The sequence below is a fragment of the Asterias amurensis genome, chromosome 4, assembly GCF_032118995.1.
Source record: "Asterias amurensis chromosome 4, ASM3211899v1".
NCBI lineage: Eukaryota > Metazoa > Echinodermata > Asteroidea > Forcipulatida > Asteriidae > Asterias > Asterias amurensis.
Window position 1 is genome coordinate 5,999,785 of NC_092651.1, and position 12,072 is coordinate 6,011,856.

General features: G+C 40.1%; 2 protein-coding genes across 3 annotated transcripts in view; one reads left to right on the plus strand and one right to left on the minus strand.

Annotated features, from left to right (window-relative positions):
* Positions 1–431: 431 nt before the first annotated feature.
* On the minus strand, positions 432–9,824 carry LOC139935797 (microsomal glutathione S-transferase 2-like). The gene is made up of 5 exons (XM_071930391.1): positions 9,672–9,824; positions 8,680–8,782; positions 6,736–6,806; positions 5,174–5,255; positions 432–1,304 (listed from the first exon to the last, which is right to left on the minus strand). Exons 1-5 carry the CDS (start codon positions 9,763–9,765, stop codon positions 1,163–1,165), a joined length of 492 nt encoding a protein of 163 aa, XP_071786492.1. The 5' UTR covers positions 9,766–9,824; the 3' UTR covers positions 432–1,162.
* A 1,727-nt stretch (positions 9,825–11,551) lies between these two features.
* Positions 11,552–12,072, plus strand: part of LOC139935796 (uncharacterized) — a 144,074-nt gene continuing 143,553 nt past the window's right edge. For both annotated transcript variants that reach the window (XR_011785856.1, XM_071930390.1), the window contains exon 1: positions 11,552–11,704. The gene's annotated coding sequence lies outside the window, so the exon portion shown is untranslated. The remainder of the gene's footprint in view (positions 11,705–12,072) is intronic.

Below are 12,072 nucleotides of genomic sequence, written 5' to 3' on the forward strand. Positions count from 1 at the left end.
AAATGCAAGCCCCCTCAAAGGTGACACATACCTATGTTTTGCAGAACAAAATCCAACATGCCGCTGACGTGAATGGATACGGATATATGTATCTGTATCTGTATCCGCACGCTTGTGAAACCCCTCTAATACATTATCTCAAAAACACTACCACCTTTTTTGAAACTACATTTTCACAGGTTAGTTAACATTTACGTTAAGACTAAAACAAAAGGATAAGGAAACGAAAGGTATACCTTGCCTTTAAGTCTGTGTCTAAATAGAGAGTGATTGTCAGCTAAAACTAGAAGCTTTTTTATAAACACTTGTACATGTATATAAAACACATACATTAAATATTAATTTGTTATATTCCATAATTATTTCAGATTGATGTTAAAATTAAAATACTGTTGAAAAAATAAAGTTTTGAACTCATTACTCTAAATAATTACCCCCTCCCCCCCCCCCAAATAAAATAAAATAAAAAGTTAAACTAAAATAAAATTAAAATTCCAGCATATAATTCTGTACATAAAAATTAACAGTGGTGTTGATAAAAAACACAAAGACTCACAAAGTAACACAATGGATCATAATAATCAAATTTTGTGTGAAAATGCATGGTAATTCATCACATAATAAATCTAGAAATATAAAGCCTGAAAGACACTTTTATGAATACATTAAAATGTCAAATTTGTATCCTTCAACCAAAAGATTATGAATTTGTCTTCAGTATTTCAGGAGAAATGACGTGTTGTACATAATATCAACTTAGTATCAAAGTAAAAATTATTTTTTGATGACTAAGTTTACTTTTAAATTACATTATCTATCACTTTTTCTCAAGCGTAAAATTTCAAAAAGAGCGCTCTAACAATGATGTCATTAAGCCTACTTCTACACTAAATGTGGTCATTTGTTTTAGTAATTTTAATTCGACAAAAGAAATCATTAGTCCTAAGAACAAACACCTAATGTCTAATTATTATTACTATTATTAGTGTTAATAATATTATTATTTATTTTGGCTCGAGTTCAAGAAAACAATACATGTCACACAAAGTTAATTTTAAATGGTAATGATCAAGCAATTTCGTCGTTGAAAGTGCCCTCATGCGGTAAAATAAACTACAGTAATTTCAAGTTGAGACCGAGTTGACGATTGACGATGGGCAGTCTAAGGGATATAATTTTCCAATCCTACGATCTTAATCACATTGATGTTGAAGTACACCGATAGAGTAGTGTGGATTATACCAGCAACACTAAGCCCAAATAATACCATGATGGCACGCACCGCCAGGTAAAAACCAGGCAACCTGAAAGCAATAGATTGAATAGGCAACATTTAGTTCCAAATGTTACCTACTTTGTGGTTTATTTTGTTATTTCTACACACACTACAGTGTTAGAGTAACTATAAATATAACTATGAATAGTAAACTTGCGGATACAACCATGAGAAAAAATCTCTTTTGAAGGAGTGGTGGCTCTGAAAAGAGCCAGTTTGGTCTTGACGTTTCGAACAGTATCTGCTTGTCTTCAGAGCCACCACTCCTTCGAAAGAGGTTTTACTCATGGTTGTATCCGCAAGTCTACTATTTAAATATTTATATTTATAGTTACTCCCTAATCATTATATTTATGAAGCTACTTATATTCTCCACACCATGCAAAGCTTCTAACACCATTTACTACAGTGTTAGTTTGATTGTAATGACAAGAAAACAGTTGTAATTTGGGTCGTATGCCTAGAAGAAATTCTTCAGTCTCGTTAGAAATCTGGAGGTTGTTGGTTCGAGTCCCACTCTAGTCAATTTATCTTTGTTCAACCCCACTTCATTTAAAGTTCACCCAGTTCCCTTGTGGTTTATTATTTGATATCTGAAATAAAAAGTTGCATCCTTTTAAGGTGATCCCCTGGCTGCCGCTTCCCAGGTTGTATCGTAATTTGGGTGTGATCCCTGGCTACACGGCAGTTAACAAACAGTTGTATGGCTTCTGACTGGCACCCCCGAACAAAGATATTGACAAAATAGGGACACCGCCAATATAGGGCTAGATAGCTCAGTTGGTAGAGCGCCGGCACGTTAATCCGGAGGTCGTTGGTTCGAATCCCACTTTAGTCAATTCTTTGTTCAACCCCAAAAATAATTTCAAAATTTACCCAGTCAGTTTCCCTTGTGGTTTATATTAATATCTGAAACAAAAAGGCGCATCCCCTTAAGGTGATCCCCTGGCTGCCGCTTCACAGGTTGTAGCGTAAACTTGGGTGCAATCCCTGGCTAAACGTCAGCTAAAGGTTGAATGGCTTCTGACTGGCACCCCCGAGCAAAGATATTGACAAAATAGCTCAGTTGGAAGAGCACCGGCATGTTGGTTCAAGTCCCAAAGAATAATTGGCCCTGTTAAAGTATTACTGGTCATGTTAAAGATTACAGCATTTGGCCCTGTTAAATATTACAGCATTTGGCCCTGTTATTACAGCATTTGGTTCCGTTAGGGTATTACAGTATTTGGTCCTGTTCAAGCATTTGGCCAGCATCGGTCCTGTTAAAGTATAACATTATTTTGTCTGTTGAAGTACATTTGGTCCTGTTAAAGTATTTCAGCATTTGGCCCTGTTAAGGTGCATTTAAAGGACATTTGGTCCTGATAAAGTATTACATCATTTGGTCCTGTTAAAGATTACAGCATTTGGTCCTGGTAAAGTATTTTAGAGCACTTGGCCCTGTCAAAGTGCATTAGGACATTTGGCCCAGCTAAAGCATTACAGCATTTGGCCATTTAGCATTTGAACCTGTTAAAGCATTACATCATTTTGCCCTGTTAAAGCATTTAACAACATTTGGCCCTGTTAAAGTACATCATTGGTCCTGTTAAAGTATTACAGCATTTGGTCTTTTTAAAGCGTTACCACATTTGACACTGTGGTGTAAAGTATTATAGCATTTGGTCCTGTTAATAAGGTGTATTGCAACATACGTCCATGTTATTGTGTACTAGGGCGTTTGGCCCTGTTACGACATTACACCATTTGGCCCTGTTACGGCATTACACCATTTGGCACTGTAAAAGCACACAGCATTTGGTCCTGTTAATAAGGTGTATTGCAACATACGTCCATGTTATTGTGTACTAGGGCGTTTGGCCCTGTTACGACATTACACCATTTGGCCCTGTTACGGCATTACACCATTTGGCACTGTAAAAGCACACAGCATTTGGTCCTGTTAATAAGGTGTATTGCAACATACGTCCATGTTATGGTGTATTTAGGACATTTGGCCCTGTTACGGCAATACACCATTTGGCACTGTAAAAGCACACAGCATTTGGTCCTGTTAAATTATTTACAGCATTTAGCCCTGCAGCATAATACAGCATTTTTAGCCCTGTTAAAGCATTAGGCCCTGTAGTATTGGAACATTTGGCCCAGTTAAAGCTTAACATTTGGCCATGTTAAGTTTATAAAATGTATTCATAAATACCTCAGACAGTTTTGCTGTTCCCTATTGGTGGAGAGCGCGTCACGTGGGGGTGTTTAAACCATTGATAATGACCAATGTTTATAACCGGTTGTCCGCGCTAGTCTTGATGCAAGACGTTTCTTGTTACGGGCGATGCAGGCGCTGTTCGGTGATTTGGCCGCGCTGTGTGTGAAAGGAAAACCAGCGAATATGCACCAAGACTATACGCGCATGCGCACGAGCAGAACCGGAAAACACACGCGTCCGGACATCGTACAAGTACATACTGAACATACCATGGAGGTGGAAACATACAGAGCTCAAGCACTCGGAAACGGATAAGTTTTACATGAGTTTCTTACGTTTGGATGAGTTTCTTACTTTATTACGCCTTTTAACCCAAAAGGTATTTATGAATGGGAATCAACGTGTGTTGAATCGGTTTTCAACTAGTGGTTTAAACCCGCCGAGGCCTGGTTCTTGATAATTTAACCCTACTTCGTCTCACTAAAATTATCAAGAACCAGGCCTCGTTGGGATTAAACCACTAGTTGAAAACCTCTTCACCACACATTGATTCCCTTATTACATCATTTGGCACTGTTAAAGCATTACATCATTTGGCACTGTTGAAGCATTACAACATTTGGCCCTGTAGTATTGGAACTTTTGGCCCTGTTAGGTGCATTAGGACAATTAGGCCCTGTTGGCATTACACCATTTGGACCTGTTAAAGCATTTGGCCTTTTAAGCATTTACAGCATTTAGCCCTGCAGCATTTTACAGAATTTTGGCTCTGTTGGAACATTTGGCCCTGTTAGCATTATTACAGCATTTGGTCCTGTCTATATAAAGTGCGTATCATTTGACACTGTTGAGGCATTACATCATTTGGCATTGTTAAAGCATTACATCAATAGGCACTGTTAAAGCATTACATCATTTGGCACTGTTAAAGCATTACATCATTTGGCACTGTTAAAGCATTACATCATTTGGCCCTGTAGTATTTGAAAGTTGGCCCTATTAAGGTGCAATAGGACAATTGGCCCTGTTAAAGTACACAGCATTTCGCCATGTGGAAGTGTTACAGCCCTAGGTAAATAGGCATTACAACATTTGGCCCTATTAAAGTGTACATTTGGCCCTGTTAAAGTGTACATGGGGCCCTGATAAAGCATTACAACTTCTGGCCCTGTTAAGGTGCAATAGGGCATTTGGCCCTGTTAAAGTGTTACAGCATTAGGCCCTAGGTAAAGGCATTACAACATTTGGCCCTGTTAAAGTGCATTAGGACATTTGACCCTGATTAAGTATTACAGCATTTGGCCTATAAAAGTGTACTAGATATTTGGCCCTGTCTGTTATTGTATTGCAACATCAGGCCCTGTCAAGCTGTCAGCGGAACATGCGGCCCTGTTAAAGTATTAACAATTTTGGCCATGTTATAAGGTGGTGTATGGGAACATTTGGCCCTGTTAAGTTGCATTAGAACATTCGGTCATGTTAATTGGTTTATAAGAACATTCGGCACTCTTAAGGTGTAGGTATAAGAACATTTGGGCCCATTGTGCATTTAACATATCTTGGGCACGGTTCAGAACCGTTCCTAAACATATCTTTAGATCACATACAAATGAGACTGGAACTGTCAAAGGACAATAACACTTGATCGCGCATTCGTGAACAATATATTCAATATATTCAAGCAAACATACCTTTTCTCTGCCTGTGCGCAATATCCGTCAAAGTAGTACCAGCGTCCCTTGATGTACAGAAGACCAGCTACACTCGCTAGAACTAAAAAAAACACATGATAAACGATATGGATGTTAGTGATTTATTCTTGAATTTTGATGGCATGATATTGATACTACTTGGTATTACCCTTGACCTTGACCACTTACAAAAGTTTGGTATGTTTTTCATTTTGAAACATGTCAAAACTGCTTCTTCTTTTTTCATTCTTTTTTTATGCAAGTCGCCTGACACACAAGGCCTGAAGGCCACTTCAAGGTGTAGGCTACAATTATTTTTTTCAGAGGCTATTGCCACCTACTCCTAGGGCTGAAACAGGGTTACCCCTTTTACAGTCCATACGAATGTAGGCTTGGGTATCATCAATTCGAAGCCTGGCCGGTAGAGCAAAAAGCACTACCTCCCCAATTTTATGTAGCAAGTGTCACGACCGGGATTCGAACCCACACCACAGCTTGAATCCGGTGCTCTTAACCGCTCGGCCATGACACTGCTGAAACATATCACAGAATTATTAATTTTGGGTTGAACAAATACACAGAATTATTAATTTCGCGTTGAACAAAGACAAATTCACTGGAGCGGGATTTGAACCAACGACCTCCAGATTTACGTGCCGGCGCTACCTAGCCCCTGTTAGCAGTCTCCCTATTTTGTCAATATCTTTGTTCTGAGGGATCCAGTCGGAAGCTATACAGCTGTGTAGGCGAGGATCACACCCAAGGTTACATAAGATATCAACCTGGGCCAGACTTCATAGAGCTGCTTAAAGCAAAAAATATTGCCTAACAGTTTTCTGCTAAGCAGAAATGAGCAGGACACCAGTCACAAATGTACTTTTAACACCATAGTTTGGCTGGTAACCTTAATCTAAGCATAATTTTGTTAAGCTTAGCTTATTTTTGTGCTTAAGCAGCTCTATGAAATTGGGCCCTGCTCATAATTCCTAATAAGCAGAAGTTACAAAAATAAGATTAAACTCAGCTCTTGGAGTACAGGTATAAATGTACAAAAAATGACATGGTAGGTAAGGCTCAAACGGCACCGAGTGACGGATATGAGCGCTATATTACTATTATTATTATTATTAAGGGAATTTAAAGCCGGCAGGGTCGAATTGCCGTGTGATAAAAAAATACAATTACAGACACTTTGACAATTGAAAATTAGAGGTTTGAACTATTTTTTCTCAAAAACTTTGTGAAGAGTCTGTTGCGCATGGGTTGTGTGTACGCGCGCGCGTGCTTAGAAATAGATTACGTGCGCACGTGCTTAGAAATAGATTACGCGCACGCTTAGAAATAGATTACGCGCTGTTACTAATAGCTATGAATTGCATTCCGCGTGATAATCTTGCGCGCCTGACACGCGGAAGCCACCGGTCATAAACACTGGTCATTATCAATTGTTTAAACACCCCCACGTGACGCGCTCTCCACCAATAGGAGTACCCCACCAATAGGAGTAGAGACACTGCCTGGGGTTTTTATGAATGAATAATAATATTATTATTAAGCCTTACCTGGGTTCAAAAACTTGGCAGCAACCCACAAAAGTATCAGGAAGATTGGTGTGAATTCCAAAGTGTTCTGCCTATAAAAGAAGAGAGCAAAACATTGCATAATTGCACCATGCTTGAGTACGAGGGATGAAAGATTGAAACTTGCTTTTGAACTTTCCAAAAGGAAGATTTAAAGCTCATAAAGAAAAAGCCTGTTTTTTGTTTCTTCTTTTCTCCCACCTAAATCGGAAATACAGTTATTGAATGCCCTTTGATTCGAAGAGGCATCATCAATTTCAATGTGATTCAGCAGTGGGGAGCAGGAACATACATGTAGAGCTCACCATATAAATTATTGAAAATGTACTCCATGACTCCAACTTCTATAACAAGGACAAAAGTATAGCACATTATAGTCCGTTATTAAAGTACGACCGGGGAGGCTTGCGGGGCTCTCGCCAGGCTGCCTTGGGGGCCTGGCACGGGGCCTCGACTCGATGGAAGGACGGTCTTTTTGGAGCACGGCCAAAGTGCAGAGTCGGAGGCATTCGTGGGAGAGATGCCTCGTGGGGGCCAGCGGTGCTTCGTGCCCCGCAAGTATGCAGTGAAGACTTGGTCCATTGATGTACACTTTTGTCCTCCAAATGTTATAGAAGTTCTTTGGGGAAACAAACATCTTAACAATAACAACAATGAGCTCGAAAGTAAAATGGAGAGCTGTTTTTGGACCACCCTGTTTACTTGAAACACTCTCACCTCCAAATTGTTTTGGGGAGATTAGTATAGCTTAGTTGGTCCAAGAACTGAACCTTGAGGAACAGAGAAATCAGGCACAACAGGATCGGATGACTTGCCAATAGACCTTATGCATTGACGTCATCCAGTCGCCATCTTTGAGGTCAAAGAGTGACGAAACAATCGAAACGCACATGGATTGGCTAATGAACAACCTCCTTTTGACTGTCCGTACTGAAATGATGACATGTGCATAAGGTCTATACAAAAACTTTGAGGTTGACTTTCCAATTTATCACACACTCTCCCAAGTGCACAAAAGTAGGCTGATGATCGACGGTGTCAAAAGCCTTACTAAACCTTCTCATTACAAATTTCTTTTGACACAAACAACCCCTGGTGCTCACACTGTTACGCCATTCAAGCATGAAGCATACATTCTCACACAACAGAAAGCTTGCGATCAAAGGTCAGTTTCCCAAACTCTATCCTGAAGATTTCATTTTAGAGCCGATAAAGTACATGTAGGCTATAGGCCTACTTCCTCCTATAACAAAAAGACCTGTTGGGATTGACAAACAAGTTCCGGGTCTTTATTTGGTCAGGTTCTGAAAACCATTTACAACCATGTGACACACCCTTCATGGATCTTTCCACTCTAACTTGAAGGGGTTGCATAAAAGCAACCTTATTATATTTTACCATCATTGCAAAGACCATACCAGGCCTATCTCTCTTAATGATAATAAGCTTGAGTTGCTCTTTGGTTTGAGTAGAGGGAGTTTTTCATGATTTTAACTTAATTAAAGGCAGCGGTAGACACTATTGATAATTACTCAAAATAATGATTAGCAAAAAACCTTACTTGGTAACGGGTAATGGGGAGAGTTTGATAGTGTAAAACAGTTTGAGAAAGGTCTCCCTCTGAAGTGACATAGTTTTTGAGAAAGGAGTAGTTCTCCAAGAATTTGATTTTGAGACCTCAGGTTTAAAATTTGAGGTCACGAAGTCAAGCTTCTGAAAGCACACAACTTCGTGTGACCAGGGTGTTTTTTCGTTCATTATTATCTCGCCGCCTTCGACGACCAATTGAGCTCAAGTTTTCACAGGTTTGTTATTTTATGCATATGTTGGGATACACCAAGTGAGAACACTGGTCTTTGACAATTACCAATAGTGTCCACTGTCTTTAAAATGTTAGAGACATAAACTAGAAGAATAAATCCTTACTGAGCTCTGAAGCCTCTGTCGAAAGCAGGGTCACGTCCACTTGTAACTGGAGGTGAGATCTTGTATTTTTGACGCAAACTCCCAACATGCTTGGCCATTCCAGCTGAAGGAAACAAGGTATCAAATGATAAGTCTATAAATTCATCTGCATCCTACCAACCAAATCAATCAAGATGCGTTTCCAGCATCCCATTATAGTCACTGAATTAGACAAAATATATCTCATGACGATAGTGGAACTAACCAAAATCATAGTTCTAGGAGTATCTCACGCCCATTGATAACAGAAATTAAGATTGGAGCAAGGGTGGGCGGTGCTGGGCAGCCCGAGCATTCTGTCTGAAGAGTAAAATTGTCCCACCCAGGCCAGGAGTGCGTTTTGGCGACCCCAACATTGGTCATCGGTTGAGCATTTTCGCGTGTTCGGTTGAGCGCGGTGACGATGCTGTTCAGACAAACCGGTAACCAACTTGGTGAGTCAGTTGGGCTTTGGTTGGTCGCCAAAACGCACTCCAGCACAGATTTAAAAATATTGTCTACGACACTGTGCATAGACCATGCATTGACGCCATCCAGCCGCCATCTTTGAGGTCAAACGGTGACAAAACAATCGAAAACGCACATAGATTGGCCAATGAACAACCTCCTTTTGACCTCAAGGTGAGGGCGCCGTACTGAAATGACGTCATGTGCATAAGGTCTATTGATCTCTGAGCATAGCTAATAAATGACAAGGCATATCATTTGTCACAGAGCACAGAAAACAACAGGTCATTTTTAACTTCCTTCATCATGTTCAGTTGAATGTGCACGAGCACCATCAACACTACAGTGCCAAAACGCTGGACTCCCCGCGCTTCTTGAAGTTCAAGTTGAACATGTTGAAGCGGAGGGAGTCCAAGTGTTTGGCACAGGTGAACCAAAACATCACAAAAAGGGGACCGCCAAAAAGTAAACTACAATAATGACAAACTTCACTCTGCTTTACTTACTTAGCTGCCACGCATGCAATAAGGACACAATGGCCGGAGAAACCATGGCTTGGTCACTTAGAAGGCTACTTAAAATCTCTCCATTCGAAGCCATATTCACAAATATCAATGTTTCTACTCGGAAGAAGTAATTGTGTGTGTGGAGGAAGAACTTGAAAAGTTCACGTGCAAACAAAAATAAACTCCATCAACTGTTGAGGGCGCTATGTAACTTTTATGGAGAGCCGTCTTGAATTATTGCAGTAGAGGCTATTAACGGGATAGGCCTACTCGGGTCGGCACTATCCCCCGGTCAAAAAGCCATTAAAAGTTCCCGCATGGTTCCCGGGAACTAAATCTTATCACGAAAGACTGTTGGCACCAGTGGTCTGTCTATCTATCTATCTACCTACCTATACTAGAATATCGTCATTCGAGAAATTATGTGCGTCAGGTTTAGGGGGAATCCTGCCGGTTCTTACTAGGAGAGTTTGGCCAAAACATTTCCGGCGTGTTTGACAAAAGAAGTTCGGGCGGGACTCGTATTCAGAACCGCCTGCCCGTACTTTTTTTTATATAATAGGGTTTAATATAATAGGGTTTGAGACATTGCATGATAAGGTATATCAATAAAATAAAATAAAAATTGGTTTGCGGTAACATCATGTGTGTTGCCAGAGAGTTCGCTCTTGAGAACAACCGTCTTGCCACGAACTTTTAGGGAGACTTCTCACTTCTGAAAAGTTATACATCCTACCTGGGCGAAGGGTAGAAAATCGGCTGAGACTACTTTAGCTTAGGATCGTTATTAACTTGGTTTCGCAAAAACCTTTCTCAGCAAAAATTATTCCTTTGATTGCCAATGGTGACATTGGGATGTGTTTCAAAGTGATAACATCGTTCACCCACTACAAGTAATGAGTAACGTTTTGTATGACCGTAGGCTAAAGGGATTAACTTTAAAACCCGATAAGTGAGCGGATAATGTTATAGGATCAATGATGCACAAGACGGAACAATTCGGGTTAGAGTACAGAATAAGAAACCGCGGAATACAATATTTTGTGACATTTTCCACAACCCCAAGCGTGGACCCTTCCCGTATAATTCCAACTCCTTTCTTCTGGTTTTTCCTAAACTTTACCAACTTTTAGATCAAAGAAAGTAGATGGTTTTCCTGGCAAATTTATAGCAAGAAAGCGAGAGTAGAAAGATGAGACAGAGGATGTTCGAGTCGCGCGTCGAAATAACTTGTTGAACAAAATCCTACTGTTGCACCGTGACTAAATCACAAAAGGGGAAAAATGCCTCAGATGAATTCTTCCGCGACAGAAGACTGGTTGACAAACCAATGTCGTTAATTTACGAGAATATGAAGCCACACCAAGCAAGGCAAAGGGTTACTAAACATCAAAGTTGGTGTAATGTTTCCTTTGTGATGCTTTGCCGACTGAAATAATTCAGATTCAGAATCAGATCTGGCCGGCAGGGCCCAATTTCATAGGTTCCTTTGGTAATCGTCAAAGACCAGTATTCTCACAAGTTGCAGCACTGTTAACTTTATGTAAAGTTGGCTGGAAACCATTTTTCTGCAAAGCAAGATTTGTTTGTAAAGCAATGTTTTTCTGTCATCTTAGCAAGTATTTTTGTTTCAGGCTTTTTTACAGTGCATGGAATTTGGCCCCGGAGCTGACATCTGGAACTGACTCCACAGCTGATGAGGGCGCATGTTCGATCCCTGATGTAGGTTAGAATTTTGTCCATCTCTCTCACATACATCGTACAACACAATAGATAGCGATCCCATTGCTACAGCATGATCGATACGGATGAGTCCGCCTATTATTCAATCAATAACCAGCGATTTCGAGTAGGGGGATGGAGTAGTTGGGCATGAATGAAATGACAACAGCTTGAGCACCACGTCATCATAAATAATGCAGATATTTTTCCTGTAATGGAGCTATGATATAGAAAAGAACAGGTAGAACTAGGGTAGGCCATGTATAGGCACCGATACGCGTATTGGGACGAATTCAACTTTTGCCGGACAGGTAGGTCGACTAATCTAATCACACAGTTTTAAAACCATGGCCAAACTTGTCAGTTCATTTTGAATGATCATTGTTGGGGGCTATTGATCGAAAAAGTATCATCGAAAAGTGTTATTTTGTTTTATGGAGAAAATAAGAATCTACAAATTTGTTTTATGGGTTTGGAGGCATTGCAATTGCATGATGAGGTTTCGATGTACACAGTGCGGTAACACTACGGGCCTAATCGCACATTATTGTGTTCAGGCCTATACTACTTTGCTGTGTAGTTGTTCATGAAAACATGATTTGCCCAATTCTTACAAACGCGGAGTAGATTTTTGATTTCGGGAGACTAATTAGTAAGAACTGCCCTGCTTACTAAATTA